Here is a 16,283-nt window from a genome sequence, read left to right as displayed (position 1 = left end):
AAACATTAGTTACCTTGTGTTGCTGGGCTTCTATATTAATGTCAGATTCTCCCTGTCTTGTGCTTGGCAATCTGTCACATTACTGATTAGAATATGTATATGTGTTGTCTGCTCTGTTACAGGCCTATTCCTACAGGCTAAAGAAGTACTGTTTTCGTGGGTCTGAAAGATTACTCTTTCTCAGTCTTTGTAGGCTTTTTCCCCCCCATTCACAAAGGTACGGGTGTCACAAAATAAAGAAATGAAATGATGGAGAAAATGTTCCACTTCTTAAGGTATAAAACTTGTTAAATGCAGGAATAAGAACTTTCCGCAATTTTCTGATTTTTTTTCATAATACTTTCATGGAATATACAAGCCATTATAAAAGAATAGTTATTTTAATAGTTTTTTATTGCTGACACTTAGAATGAGATTACAAAGAGATTGCATTAATTATCTGATGGAAAAGTCAAAACCTGCAGCTTAACACAATGAGTAGATTTGATAGAACAGTGAAACTATCTCTACAAGGAAGGGGTTTTATTTCTCTGGACAAGAGGACTAAAAAGAAATACAGGTAGAGACTAGATAACTAAGCACTGTAAAAGCAGAAAACTTAATTCTATTGTAATGTAAGAAGTCACCCATTTCTGTGGGAAGTTTCTTGCTGTCATCACTGTCCCTATACAAAGAAGAATATCTTGTCATGATAATGCTGAAATAGGAGATTGACTCCATCACATTACATGGGTGCTACTGCAATGGTTACAAAGCCCTTAATATGTGAAAATTTGTCACAAGAGAAGTCTACTTGCAGCTGTAAGGGCCCAGTCCTTCGAGGTGTAAATTCAAAATAAATTCTTGATCTCTCCTTTGGTGCCAGTTGTGCCAGACTGAAAACAAAACAAAAAAATTAATTCAGGCTTATATTGTGTTTCACTGAGATTACCAATAACCAACAGGACTCCAGACCCAACTTTGTTTTCTGAGAATTACTTAGGGTTCTGCGCAGACTAAGAAGTGAGGGAGGACAGTACCACAATCATTTACTTTTGAATAGAATTATGGGGTTAGAAGCACTACAGCATGCTTCCATGTTAGAGCTGGATACAAGTTTGGTTAGTCAACACAGAAACTCAGAATAGGAAGACATGTTAAAGTCAGTTCCCTGCTTGATGCCTGCTTGGCTCATGTCCATTTTGGCAATAATATGATTTCTTCTCATGGCCAGGGTCCTTTTTTTTTTTTTTTTGTCTCCATTCAGCTTAGTTTTTCACTGCAATTATGTTTTTCGTATTTTAGGGGTTATCATGTCCAAATATTTCCAGAGCCACAGCAAGTCAGGCTGTTTCATAATAAAACAAGCTTTAGAAAATAATAAGTATGCAATGCTGAGTTAACCCATAAAAAGTCAGAGTCTAGAGGGGAAAAAAAAAGTAACAGAACATCTTGCTGTCATGCCTTGAAAAGGCATAATTTTCTCCTACATTAATGAAGTACAGAGCAACTTCTTGTTCAGGCTGAAATCAGAGAAGCTATGACACTGTTCTATTGGTTTGCTCTAGCTCAGACTTACAATACCTTAATAGTACAAAAGTATATAAAAACAGAAATGCAAAGGCAAGCTGATCTAACATAGAGACAAAAGAATATGACATGCACACATGCTCTCCCAAGAAGAATGTTAGCAGTTTTTAGTTCTTGAAGAAGTTCCTAGGTAGAAAAAACAACGTGACTGAGAAATCATCAATTCTCAGTACATATTTATTGGGTGGTGTTTTTATTTTCAGAAATTGAATATATATATATTCCATAATAAAGACAATTTAACCGTGATTTTTTTTCTTACTGAGAAACTAACCATGCTATTGGTCATGTTAGAAGCATTGAGTAAATGCTGCAGCTTTCACTTACTGTATTTTGACCTGTTGATTCATCACAGTCACTAGTAGTACACAGCGATTCACAGGTTCAGGGAGGGGATTGGCGTATGAGATCTCTAGAGTAGCAGCTTTGTTCACTACAACCCGCCGAGGAATCTAAATGACAAAGACACTTTTCTGATCATTCACTCTTCTACGCTTTTCTAGAGTCAGAGTTCAGTTGCACTGTAAGTAGAGCATCTCTTATATTTGAAGATGAATAGGATATTTGTAGGAGCACTGGAATTTCACACATGGTATGCCTTTGCTAATATGTGAAGTTGGATTTGGATTTAATAAATAGTGCCGTCAATCTGCTTGCAGTGTTCTATATACAATTTCAGTGAAACAAAATACTGACTATACAGATGTCTCATTAAACCTGTCTGATATTAGGGTTGCTAACTGTGTTTTTCTGGGCATATCATTGATTAAAGTGTTATAACAATATAAACTGTCCCTAATATAAATTAGAATTCAGGGCTTATGTCTGTACTTTGGGAGAAGGCAAAATTGTTTAAATGCAACACAAAGGCTTGCCAACAACTAGAATAAAGATGGAATGAAAACAATTTCTGTAAACTCACAGCAGTGGAACGTGTCTGGGAAAGAAGAAAGGTAACAGCTGTTCTGAAGAACAGGGGGCAGATTCCAGCAAAGATTCAAACGTGGTTTCTCACATTATGCTGCCATTTTGAGAAAACATACTTTCTCCATTTAAGCATTCAGAATTTTAGAGCAACATCTGAAACTGCGGTCTAAATTCATGCATTTATCCTCAAATTTTCATCTTAAGTTCTGAGCTCCAGAAAGACTCTTTAGTTCTTTCTGTCCATTTAGGACCTCAACGACAAAATTGTTTACCTTAATGATAATGTTTGTGTCCTCTAAAATGATTGTCTTCTCCACCAGCAGCTTTACCCCATGCATGTGCATGACTTCACACAAAGCGGTAACTTGAATCCTTTTGTCAGTAGTCAGGTATTTTCCATAATAAGAATAAGGGATTTTTAACCGGATATGTTTTCCTGCAATTCAGACATCTGTGAGCCATTACATTCTCAAAGAATGCTAAAGAAGAGAGAGTTAGTGTGAGGCTCTTGGAAATTATGGAAGAGAACAGAAGATAAGACAGCTGGAGTCTGTGTATATTTCTTCCTTGTGAGGCCAGTTGTGTATTTCCCTCTACTGATGAATCTTTTGTATTTTAAAAGAACTCATTTGACCCTTACGGTTTGGAATAGAGAATTTTGACCTGAAACATGGAATCTGCTTATCTGCATTTTACTGGATTCCTGTACCTTTGTATTTTTATAATTAGATATGTAATCATTTTGATCTATTCCCTCCATATATTCTATTTGTTTAGTCAAGTCAAGTTTCAGAGATCCTATTCAAGTGTTCTGGTCAGCTGCTTACTGTCTTGGTCCTAGTGCTTTTCTGCTGGGGGCGGGGAGGGGCGATGGAAAGTTTCTTTGCAGAGGTTGGGGATGAAAAAGATCTCTATAATAGTTTAGGCTAGTTTCCACCTTGGCTGGGCGGAGGGGAGGTGATAGGGTGGGGGCTAGTAACCGTAAATTTTAACTTTTGCCCCTGTTAATTTCTGTTAAACTCTATTATATTGAAGTATTGCCTGTTGAGTGCCAGAAAGCATAAATCAGAGTTCTTTATTTCTTAAGAGTTCCTATACATGTCATAATGACCACAGACACGTACATGTGTGTTGCTTCTGTTGCTATAATATAGACATAGCCTTCTATATAAGAACTCATGGACCTTCAGTTCCTGGTTGAACTAGTGAATGTTTTCAGAGGGGGGAAAAAATAATTGTAAAATAGTCATAAACAATGCTGCTAAGCTAAGATATGGACTAAGTCAATGTACTATGAGGCTGATACAGACATGATATCGACATTTATTCCTTCCAGTTGCCTTCAGGTGACTTTTAATGGCTAAGAGGAGGCCTATATTGGCTCCTTGGGGATATTGAATGTTACCTTGCTTAGAACCGAGATCCACAGATGCGGTTGCCTTCAGGATCTCTGCCACTGCTCTCCTTGTGTACAGGACAGTTGACGCACTCATGTCCACCTTCACAGTCTTGTGGTCAGAAGATAGGTTATTGAGAATTAAGATAAGGGTAACATCTTTGCCAAACACTGGAGGTTCAGCCAACTTGAACTTCCCAGAGATCCCAGGTTTTCTAATGGCCTCTGAAGATCTTTCACGTGGAGGTTCAGTGTGTCCTTCTGTGATGTTTGATCCAAATATCTTGGCCAGAGCCTTTTTGTAAACTCGTCTTTCCTCAGAAGAACCTGGTTGAAGGAAAGAACCAAGTCAGATTCAGACTTTTTTCTTCCACTGAACTCTTAAAGACTATCAGAATGACACAGGATGTCAACTCTGTACTGCAAGATTTCTTTTTCTTTGGTCAGAATATGGAGTAGTGTGATAAGTGTCACTTTGCTAACCTGATGATAACCAGCCTCTGTATTAAATATGGTTGCACTAAAAGCTTGTGGACTGGAGTATTGAAATACGGCCACTGATTCTGAATGGCAAGCCTCAACTCTTATGAAAAGACAGATACCGAGTGTTTAAGGGAAGATAAAAATATTCTTGCAAACATGACTAAGCCGTTTTTAACCTTTGCTGCTTTGTTTTCCTAAGTACAGGTGAATGGCAATTATTCCCTTTACTGTTTCCCAGTAGTTCTGTTTCTAGAATCCAATACCCTGTAGACTGAGTATACAGGGAGTACAAACACATAACAACTGAACAGCTGGTTAGCTGATGGCTGGATGTCAGAGCAGAAGCACAAAAGAGCATAGTTCGGTGTATTAGTTAGAGAAGGAGACCAAGTGAGTCACCACTCTTGGGAGCAGAGTATAGTGGAGTCTTCAAAAGGAAACATGAAGTATTGGAACGGACACAGCAGGGAAGAATGTATTTGCTGAGTCTGAGTATGTGGTCATATGGGAGATAATAGGTGTCCAGTGTTAGAGGACTAGTTTAAGGTTTTTGATTAGAGGTTTGATTGCTGTCCCAGTCCGTCTGCCAGATAAACCAGAAAGCTGCTATCTATTAATCTGTCACTTCCATACTACAGTCCTGTGCACTCTTTGTATGACAGCTTGAGAATTTGTCTGCCTTAGGTAGTAAAACATAACTTATAGCCCTGTTTTCTCTATACACTTCATTCTGTAATTTTCTGTGAGAGACTAAAGTATATTTTGTGCTGTGCCTTAGCAAGGAAACTACCGAGTACACAAAAACAAATATAATTCACACTGTATTAGGAAAGTAGTCTGACAACAGAAGTATTTTCTAAAGGAATCAGAGAGATACCCAAGCAAAATGGTCTACCCATCCTAGCTGCCTAGCACCAAGAATTCTGTAGGAGATGAATTGTGATAACAAACTCTTCCTTTACCTTCTGGGTATTTGTAGTTATAAGTGACGTCCACACGGGAATTGCTGCCCACAGCTTTGGTGCTGATAAACCTGCCAATTATTTCAGTATCACAATAAACTCTTTTCTTAATTCCATCATTGTATACTATCCATCTGTTGCAATCAGCATTCACCTCTGTATATACAAATAATGTGTCATAATCCAAGTCTACATCGCCTTCTTTGATGGCTATGACAGATGCAGGACCACACTGGAATAATCCTAAAACATGAAAAAAAGCATCAAACTTCATTAGTCATGCTTAGTTTGGGGAAGCAATATTAAGTCATGATACAGTTACCTTTGCTTTGTTCTTGCGGAGTCGCATCTAAAACTTGCCATCCATTGTATTGTGTTCCCAGGTCTGGGCGAATAAACCAGCTTTCATTCCAGACATGATAGTCCCTGGAGACAAAGAACAGTGTCTAGAAAGCATGGTAATACAGAGGCGTACAAACTTCCAATTTGAAAGGAGAAGGGAACTGTGGTTTTTAAAGATTCCCTAAAATGTAATACGAGCTGTCCGGAGACAGCAACTCACTGTCTTTCTCAAAGTACAGATTTACTGCTTGCTGTTGAGCTGTAGGCCTCTGAGTAAACAAATCAGCAAACAACAAAAACCCACAACAATAACAAAAAGAAGTCAACAGCTTGCTTTTGTAATGATATGAAAGATTTAGGCTGTGGATGTAGGCAACACTTGAGGATTGGGCTCAGTAACCTTCAAATGTGGGAGTTGCTAAGTTTAAAAGAAATTTATCAAAGCTATAATGGAATGAAATAAAACATTAACAAAGTACAATAGTCCATCTATAGTAGTGTGCAGCAGGAAATGTTTAGAAACAAGCTAAGAAGAGTATGTGAATTGAATGACCCCTGCCATGATATGCCTTACTGCTTTCTAGCAGTCAGAGTTGAGACCACTAGGTTAATGGTTATTAGTCATCTTATTCTCTACGAATCTCTCTTGTCCTGTTTAAAACCTCTTTGAGTTCCACAGGCTAAAGGAGAGGATAGCACACAGGATTGGTTAATCGTAAGTCACAGGAAGACCCAGAAAGATGCTTTGTCTGCTTTGTTCAGAGGCCAATGCTTTTGAGGAAGTTAGGGGATGGAAAATGTTCCCATGTTGTTCAGCCACATACGCTCAGTGGGGAAAAAAAAACAACACACTATGTAAAAGTGAAATTTTGGCTAAGCACAAAAAGACTGAGTTATGTCATATACCCTTGGGTAAATGGCTGTAGTTAGTTCACGTTCTGATTTGAAACTGGGGAGTAAATAAAGTATAAAATGGTATAATATAAAAAAAAATCATGTTTCTTTGGCTAATCAAATTTTGGGGCTTGAGTCATGATCGTAGATCACTTTACAGTTTAGAGCACTGGACTACGAGGCCTCAGTAATCAAGTCTGGAGAGTGTTGGGATTGTTCTCTCTTACAGCTCCCATAAAGGGAAGGGCCAGCTAAAGGAGTGCTGGAAAACTTCTTGGGGAGGCTCCTATCTCCCTGAGGAGAATGGCAGGCCACTCTGAGAAACTGGCTTTGGATATGTAACGAAAAAGTTATTGCAGCAGTAAACTAGTTAGGAGCATGGAAGGTACACAGCTGCATTATTAGGAACAGTCTGATTAAGGGTAAATAAATCAAAGACTCTGAAGTTGGTACATTCTCAATGGAAACATACGTTTTTCTTAAAGCTGCAACTAGTCTGAGGTCTGGGACTGCAAGAAAACTTGTTGCTGTTTTTTGTTTGAAGTAAATGATGTAAAAAGTAAATGTTACCCCAAATCCGTGCAATATGGTTTCTTTCCAAATGGGTGGCTAGTCTATTAATTTAGATGTTTGTATTAAATATCCTTTCTGTTGCTTCTGTACTACTAACGCTCATGTTTTTTGATCTCATAAATCCTCTCTCTAACTGTGGGTGAGATGCAAAAACTTAAGTTTACCACGTAGAATCCTTGCTGATATTAAGACTCTTCCCGGAGCTGTCATAGTATTTATCAATGCTGAGGTTTCTATCCACATCATGGGCAGAGTTAAAATTTGAAATCAAACGAGTTGGAATCCCCAAGCACCTCAAAACTGAAATACATTAAAAACAAAACAAAAGACTCCAGTGATTACAGATATTTTAGAAACAGTTGTTTCTAAATATGTTGTGGTTCTTCAGCATTTGCAGTCTTCAAAGCATTATTTCTCTTGTAGAATTAATTGCTTTGTAGTTCTGACAAAACCACAGGTCACATGTTGCCTCCATTTCACCATAGGCCTTTATTCTCAAAGCTTACCTGTACACATCACACCTGCAAAAACCCAGCACTGGCCATATTGAACAGGTTTGTAGTTGTCCTGACGCCACTTCTGGAGGATTACCACACTGCCATCCCATCTGGATGGATTCTCATGTGAATGGAAACTTCCTTGCCACTTTCCAAGGAGAACTCCATTATCATTATCATTTCCATTGATCTAAAAATAGGCCAATGGACAGAATGGGCAAAATCAGCTGTGTGTAATGCACCATATCTAGTTTTTTTCAATTATATTGCTCAAGGATCAGGTGGTTAAGTCTCACTGGGGCAGAGACTGCTTTCCATGTGCAGAGTTTAGATTAAGTTGTGCATTTCTTACCATAGAACTGATTACTCGGCCCACATATTTAGGATCTCCTCTTCGGGATACATCAATGGCTGGGTCCTGACGATAGTACAGACTCAGATCAAGCATGGTGAGACAGATGTTTAGAAGCTGATCTTGAAACTGTGATCAGATAGGAGAAATGTTAAAGAAATAGATAGTTATGCTAACAAAATTACGGGAGATTCCACTTCATTTCCTTCTTTTTTAGCTATTTCAGCTCAAAAGTGGCAGGAATAGTGAGGCACAAAGATGGTAGTGTGTGGTTGGTTCACGCTGCTATATTGGCTAAAGCCAGGGATAACTAAAATCAGAAATCTGGCACGGTGTCTTTGGCCGTCAAGGGAAAAAATGACTGCAATAAAACTGAATCTGGCAAGCTTATTCTGTCTGCAGTTATTGGAATTATATCAATGTTGGTTCTAGCCCATTGTAACTGCATTAAAAAACAGTGGGTGTCTTGGATCCACGTTAGTATATTTTCAGTCGTGCTGTGGATGCTCTGATCGCAGATGAGGCCCGTGGTACGTGTAGAAATCAGTCCTAGCTGCAGTGCTGTGCTAAGTCATCTCTCAGACCTAAGTCCTACAAGGTGCGCAGTGAGCAAACCACAAGTAGAGCTAGCCAGGTTTGTCTAGTTTCCATATACATATGTATACTTATGAAAGAGGCAAACAATGGTAAGAGAAAATGATATTGGAGACAGAATGAGAGTCCTAATTAATTCCTTACAGCTTACCTGTCCATAGTACCATCCTCTTGCTTCAATGTACTTTGCATTGCCCACAAAGATAATTCCATTTTCATTTAGAACATATTCCTGTCTCTCGTTTTCATTAGCCATGTAGACATCATCACCTGAAAACAAAGTTGGACGTGCTTTTACACTTAAAGCTGGGAACACTAGCAACCTTAGGAAAAAAAACTTAATCTTGACCTAACGTGAGGAAGTAGCTTTACTATTTGGAAAACAGTATCTCATTGCTATAACTCCCTGGACATGTACGGTTCAGTGAAAATACCTAGTTACTGTTTGGGGGGGGGGGCGGGGGGGCAGAGGGAGGGAAAGAAATGCATGTTATATTACTGTGACTCTTTCCCCCAATTTTTAGTGTAGCCTTTTTATATTATACAAATGTTCCTTGTCTTTATGTTGTAGTTTTGTGGAGAAGATGGAGAAATGTCCAAGTTAGCTCACTGCCTTATTGGAGTAGTTACAAGCAGAAGACACATTTGAAAACAATCGTACAGATGATAATGATATTTTACTCTATTTTCTAGTGATCTTAACCTTGTTTTAAGAGTCCAAATCACTATCAGAAATGTTATTAGGATATCCTGCTGGACCGTTCGCTTTGATTTCATTGTTGCTCATTGGTCGCCCTAGTCTATGACACAGTATATTGCTGCTATGAAAGCACTGTCTTCAAACAGATTTCCAGGTTGTTTTGTTCTCTCTTTAGGTTAGTACTATTTACTTAGTGCTGTATTCAATCTCGTAATATTTAAAATTATTTTCTGAAACTTCAGGATTTAAAAAAATAATTTATAAAAAGTTTTCTATTTTACTGAGTCAATTTCTTTACCTTCTTATAATGAGCTCCCTTCCCTCCCTGCAAGTAAAAAGAATGTGTAATTTATTTCACAGAATGATTGATTTAGATTGGGGAAGGGACCTCTGGATGTCATCTGGACCAACCACCCTGTTCAAGCAGGGATACCTAGAACACAAGCAGGGCTACCTAGAATAGGTTGTCGAGATGAATTCTGAAGATCTCCAAAGAAGGAGTCTCTAGCACCAATGGGCAACCTATGCCGGTGCTCTGTCACCCGCACAGCGCAGAAGTGTTTCCTGCCGTTTAGACAGTACCTCCTGTCTTTTTTTCAGTTTGCACCCATTGCCTCTTGTCCTGGCACTGGGCACCGCTGAAAAGAGCCTGGCTCCATCCTCTTTGCACCTTCCCTTCAGGTATTTATAGACATTGATGGGATCTCCCCTGAGCCTTCTCTTCTCCAGGCTGAACAATCCCAGCTCTCTCAGCCTCTCCTCGCAGGAGGGGTGCTCCATTGATGATCTTGGTGGCCCTATATGGGATTATCTCCAGCATGTCCATGTTGCTCTTGTACTGGGGGCCCATCACTGGATGCAGCACTCCAGGTGCGGCCTCACCCAAGCTGAGCAGAGGGGGAAGAATCACCTCTCTTGACCTGCTGACAATACCTTGCCTAATGCAGCCAAGAATACCTTTAGCCTCCTTAGCAGCATGGGCACACAGCTGCTCATGTCCAACTTGGTGTCCACCAGGACCCCCAGGTCCTTTTCTGCTGCTTTCCAGCTGGGTGACCCCCAGCAGACCCTGGTGCCTGGAGTTCCTTCCCAGGTGCAGGACTCTGCAGTTCTCCTTGTTGAACTCCAGCCTCTTGTTGAGATTCCTCCTTGTTGAACTAGCCTGCTTCTACAGCCTGTCAAGGTCCTTCTGGACGGCAGCATGGCCTTCTGGTGAGTCAGCCACTCCTCCCAGTTTTGTGCTGTCTGCAAGCTTACTGAGGGTGTCTTCTACCCCCCTCATTCAGATCATTAATGAAGATCTTAAAAAAAAGATTGGGCCTAGTATTGACACCGGGGGTATTCCCATTGTTAATGGCCTCTAACTACACTTTGCACCACTACTACCCTCTGGATCAGGCAGTTCAATCAGTTTTCAATCTACCTCACTCTCTGTTCATCCATCCCATACTTCAACTGCTTCTCTATGAGGATCTTATAGGTGATAGTCTGAAAGACCTTACTGAAGTCCAGGAAGATGACATTCACTGCTCCCTCTCACCTCATCCCCCATCCATCAGACTAGTGATTTCATTACAGAAGCTTATTGGTTTGGTCAGACATGACTTCCCTTAGTGAATCCATGCTGACTACTCCTGATGATTATCTTCATGTACCTGGAAATGGTTTCCATGATTAGCTGTTCACTTCTTATTCTAGTAGTTGACTGTACATTCCTTCAATAGCATCAGGATATAATGCATTATTATCAAAGGCTGGCTTGCATGTATCTTAAAGAAGTTTGCCTTTACTAAAGTCTCAAAAGGACATTTAATGGTAAAACATCACTTTTGCTTTATCTACAGGTTTGAAACAAATACTTTAATTGAATTATTAAGCTTGTTGGCTTATTACCATTGTAGGAAGATCAGTGTTTTCTGTGTCCAAATTCTGTGCTTATTTCAGATACACAACCTGTGAAATGAATTGCTTTCTGCTTGCTAAACTAAAAATTTTAAAGTAGTTTTTATCCAGAAGGTTTTTCTTGTGTTCAGTCATGATAGTAACCCTGCTCTGAACTTGTTATACTTCATAGTTCTTGTTCATGAAAGATGTATTGTGAATATTCCAAGTGAGATCACACTACCTCCTTGTGCAATGCCATTAATACTTACATATCAGAGGGACTGTTTCCTCTTACCCGGCTTAATATTGCATTTGCCTTTTTCAGAGCCACTTCACTGTGGTTCTCATCCTTTGATTAAAAAGTACCTTCATGTTACATGTGATTTCCAGCTGGTGAGCCTGTCATTGGAATTCTTATTTCTCCCCGGTCTTTTATTTTCTATTATTACATCTTATCCCTTCTCTAGCACTCCAGTCCCTAAGGTCATCCAGTTATTTTTGTGGTATCCCAGTCCATCTGTCTATGAACAATGCCACTTAATGTCAGCATTACAAAGTCAATAATGAAGCTTTTGATAAGTGCGTCCTTTCAGATGGCGCTTTAGGATCCATTAGCAGCTTTTCTCTAACCCACTGCTTTTCCTTTCATCTATGGTCCTGACTGTTTAGTTTTAGGTAGTTCTTTACCGATACTACAGTTTATGAATTAATCCCTGTCTTTTCCAACTTAGTGACTAAGCTCCCATGTGGAACACTATATACAGACTGTTTCTGCCATTTATCCTTTGCTGAGAATATATTTTTTTTTTCTATATCCTATCTACTGTGACAATTACTGTAGTGGTAACATACCCTCAAAGTGAACGTGTTCCTGTCTGTCAGGATCAGAGAGCTATCATGCTTCGCAGAAGCTTGTTCAGCCACATCCTACTTTAAGGATACTCCCTTTTTATTTGGCAGTGGTCACTGTGTCTGATAAATCTGGAGGACTCTTCTGCAAAATCATTAGTTTTAAATTGTAAGGTCATAGCTTCCTTTTTCTCAGTTTTCCTCTAGCAACAGTTTGTCTGGTCTTGGAAGTACCACTGTCAAAGACTGACAATTTTAATGTCCCTGCAGTGTGGTTCCTATCACTTAGAAGTTATGCAACAAATGATTTTTCAGGAGGTTCTACAGAAGTTTTTTATTTTTTTTCTTCAGGACTGTCCATGCAGAGACAGCCTGAGTTTCCTCAATATAATTATTTTCTGTCTTCCCAGACATGCCAAACTAATTAGCAGATTCTTGTTTTTTAATCTTGGCTCTTGACATACTTCTTAGTGGCCCCTAACTAACATCTGATCACATGAAAAAAACAGCAGATGATGGTGGTAACTTCTCTCTTCTTACATAAGCTGTATAGTCAGTTGGCTGGATGAGAACTCTTTAACTCCAAAGTGGTATAGTTTTAGGGCTAATCTAGGTTTCTGTCATGTATTAGCAAAATCAGAGCTTAGGAACTTGCATTTCTTCTGCGATATGCTGAGGCTGCAGAAATAAAAAATGGGAGTGGCAAGAGATGTCCATTTTTAACCCATGACGAAAGATACGGGAAATACCAGTCTTCCTCACACTAGCCCTCTATCAGTTTATAACGCTAGTTGAGCTATTATCTTTGCAGGTAACATCTACAAAAGCAGACTTGCTTTGATTTAGGTGCAAGTAAAGGACATCACTGTATGCTTGTTCTGAAACGTACGTGCACTTACAAAAGTCTGTCAGCCCTCATCTACAGAAAGTGATCTGCTCAGTCCTGAAGAAAGAGTCTGTTATGTCATCCTCTACAGCACATTCCCTTTAATTAAAAATAAATAAATGGGGAGGGGGGGGAAGGGAGGAGGGCTGGTGCATTTTTAATGCAGTTAAAACAGATCTGTGAACACATGGCTAAGATTGCAAGAGGCATAACTTGAGGGAGCAAGCTTACTGTGCAGATAGGAAAGCAAATAATTCAGTTATGTTCAAGAGCTATGGCATCAGTACCTACCTGGGCACCAAGGGTTGAAAAGCATCACAAACTGCCCTAGGAATCTGGAGAAGATCTTGTTCCCTGAGGTTACCTGGAGGATGAGATTGTATCGTCCGATGATGGCATTGGCTGGGCTAGATATTGTAAAACTCGTGTAGCCAGACTCACTGGATCCTTGGACAGCACTCCAGCCACTTGCACCCACCTCAGAGAGGTTAAATACAGCCTTTGTATGGTGAGATTCTGAGGGGGATGGCCCTGCCAGAAGGAAGGGATGATTGATTTGCATTATAGAGTGTGGTTTCAGTATTAATCTCACACTTGAAATGAGCACAATTGGGGGTGAGGGGGGAGTATTAGAAATACATGAAGAAAAATTAAATTTCTAAACAGAATAAGGGGAAGCTAAAAGGAGTAAAGACTTACAGCTCTATGAGAGCATGGAGTAACCTAAGGGAGTGTTACCTATTTCAGTGACAAAGGCTAGGCTCTCCCCAGGCTGCTTTGGTCTGTTGAAGTACAAAGTAATAGTGAACGCTTGTCCTCGCCTCACAGTCAACTCAGTGTTAGCATATCTGTCAGTATGGTGTGCACCTGCATTTACTGATGGCTGCCAGCTGATATGTGTTGGTGTCAGATCTGTAAAATAAGAGAAGACGTTAAAAAGTAGCCAGTGTGGAAAGAAGTCATTTATTCCAGGTGGAATGATGAGATTGCTAGCAGCAGTTAGCTTTTACTGGAAGAAGGATGGATAAAGAGCAGATGGCCAAATAAATTGATTAAGTCTAGTGGTCAATAACAAAAAAACCTGTGCTTGGGTTTTGTTACTGCACTATCGTACACCAAGAACTCATTTACTTCGTAGACAGTATAAGATACTGTTCTATCACTGGACTTAAAAAAAAAAAAAAAAAAGCAAATCAGGGTCATTTCAAAGTTGGCACCAAATAAAGTGGCTAGCAGCCCCTCTACATTTTCAACATATGTATTTTTAATATTCTAGAAATGGCTATTAGGAGGTGTTTTCCTGGTTACATTCTGGTGCCATCTGGTCTACAGTAGGGAAGGATACATGGTGATAGTCTGTCTTTTACAACTAGTCTGTCTCTTACATGCGTTGGAGCTTTTGACAAAGAAAGCCATCTGACTAAATTTAGCTCCATCTGAAGTTACAGCTGGCCTGCTCGTGTTTCTATTCTCATAGACCCTGCCCTTATGTCCTAGAGGAATTCTGATGACTTAGTGTGCTTGTAGTTCTCTGATATCAAATGTCTCCCTACATGCTGTTATCGTGGTCTACAGTCTAAAACCCACAAAGTGGCATTTGCCACCTTAAATGCTATATTAGCATTAAAGCACGTATGATTACGTATATAGCATTTATAGCATATATTTTATGCCAACGTAAAAGCAAGTATTTATATGATTCTCTTACCAAGAGTGTTTTCCCTTCTCTTGCTCATGCTTTATTGCCATGCTCCAACTAGTGCAGTTATACTGTTTTAGGAGCTCTGAGAGGCCCTGTGTTTGTCCTGTGCGACTCCAGAGAGTACATCTGGGGCATTGTATTGCAAGTACCTTGGGGAAGGTTCTACAAAATAATTTTTAGTGCTAGTATCACAGATGCAATGAGCTTTTTTTGGGGGGTGGAGCGGGGGGTGACACCACCATTACCATTTTAAAGGAACCTCAAATGAAAACAACAACAAACAACGAGTAGAACGGATGGATTAAGACAGATTAAGGTTTGTGGCACAATGCAGTATTATGGCAGAGATCTTCAAAGAAGCTTCCAACTCTGTCACACACCATAAAGCACAGCAATGAAATATGAAGTCAGATCTGAAGCAGTATAGCTGCATATTAAAATACAGTTTACATACAATCTTTAAATTTCATTTTCTTCCTTTTTTAATCTGCCAAAAAAGTGAAGTGCTATAATTAAAATCAAGAAAGAAGGATTTTTTTTCTTTTAGTCCAAGATCATATAGAAGTAGAGTGAGTAACTTCTGATGGGCTGAAAGAGACTATCTTTAGCACTAGTATCTTGGACAAACAAGAACTGCATTAGGCTGTTGTTTACCCCGCAAAACAACATTTTAAAAACTGATTTGAAAAAGTTTTTCATCACTGAATAAAAGATAGAGCTGCTTTCCAATTGCCCAGGTCACCAATCATTCTAAATTTTGATCTCTGCTAATACTAAGCAGAGATATTCTCATTACCATTTTCCTTGAGTGTGGTTTCAGTGCTTCTTTGAATCCCATCTATAAGTTCCATGCTCACGGCTCCATTAAGATAGATTATTTTGGTTTAACAAAATTAGTGTAAAGTATAATGTGTGTGAAATAACATTTTAAAAATAAAGAGTTTAGCTAGATTTACGTGTGGTGACATTGAAGAAATGGGAATTTATTTTTTTCTCTCTTCCCTCCCCTCTCCTCCCTCCCCCAACATCTTGTGCTAATCTTGAAAATTACTTTCAAACAGATCTGATAATAACAACAAAACACTGAAAATGAAATGCAAGAACAAATTACAATATAACATTTCCTCTAGATAAGACATCTCTATGCAGATACCTACGGGGCATATATCTTAAAGAAACAGTCCCGAATAAAGAACCTGCTGAAGGTAAGCAAATGACATACAGAACTCACCCGCCATTCCCTCAACTTAAGTGAATCGCATACACCTTCTACTTTGTTCTTCAAGGATGTCCAATCCACGTTAATCATAAAAAGAAAAAAGCCAGCAAGCTTTTTGTGCTGTCAGCTGAAATTCAACAGAGGCAATAGGTACTTAGCAGTTGTTATTAATACCTGTAGACTTGTCAAATGAATTGACTAGTTACTATAATATATGTAAATCTAATGCCAATGGTACTGCTCAACGTGGGTGTAATTACGGGAGGAGATACCAAAATTATTTACTCAGAGGAAATGCATTCTCTTGGATTCCAAGACAAGTAGAACTTCCTACAAAGAATAATAGGTGTGCCATGAATAAGTTATCTTCAGGGATGAGGAAACAGGGAGCGTGGTGGGACATATGAACCACATGAAGGAAAAGAGGCATTTCCTGATTACTTAACTTCCAGTT

At 39.2% G+C, this 16,283-nt stretch overlaps 1 protein-coding gene across 1 annotated transcript; it reads right to left on the bottom strand.

The window, feature by feature from the left end:
• Positions 1-343: 343 nt before the first annotated feature.
• Positions 344-14,657, bottom strand: LOC118258322 (protein-glutamine gamma-glutamyltransferase 6-like). The gene is made up of 13 exons (XM_050714004.1): positions 14,617-14,657; positions 13,647-13,897; positions 13,200-13,439; positions 8,741-8,859; positions 7,996-8,124; positions 7,653-7,833; positions 7,311-7,446; positions 5,660-5,763; positions 5,338-5,580; positions 3,902-4,219; positions 2,769-2,932; positions 1,897-2,021; positions 344-875 (listed from the first exon to the last, which is right to left on the bottom strand). The coding sequence occupies exons 1-13, from the start codon at positions 14,655-14,657 to the stop codon at positions 725-727; spliced, it is 2,202 nt and encodes a 733-aa protein (XP_050569961.1). The 3' UTR covers positions 344-724.
• Between the last annotated feature and the right edge of the window lie 1,626 nt (positions 14,658-16,283).

Source organism: Cygnus atratus, chromosome 16 (genome assembly GCF_013377495.2).
Source record: "Cygnus atratus isolate AKBS03 ecotype Queensland, Australia chromosome 16, CAtr_DNAZoo_HiC_assembly, whole genome shotgun sequence".
NCBI lineage: Eukaryota > Metazoa > Chordata > Aves > Anseriformes > Anatidae > Cygnus > Cygnus atratus.
The sequence above is the reverse complement of the archived record's forward strand: the minus strand, read 5'-3'. Positions and strand labels throughout refer to the sequence as shown.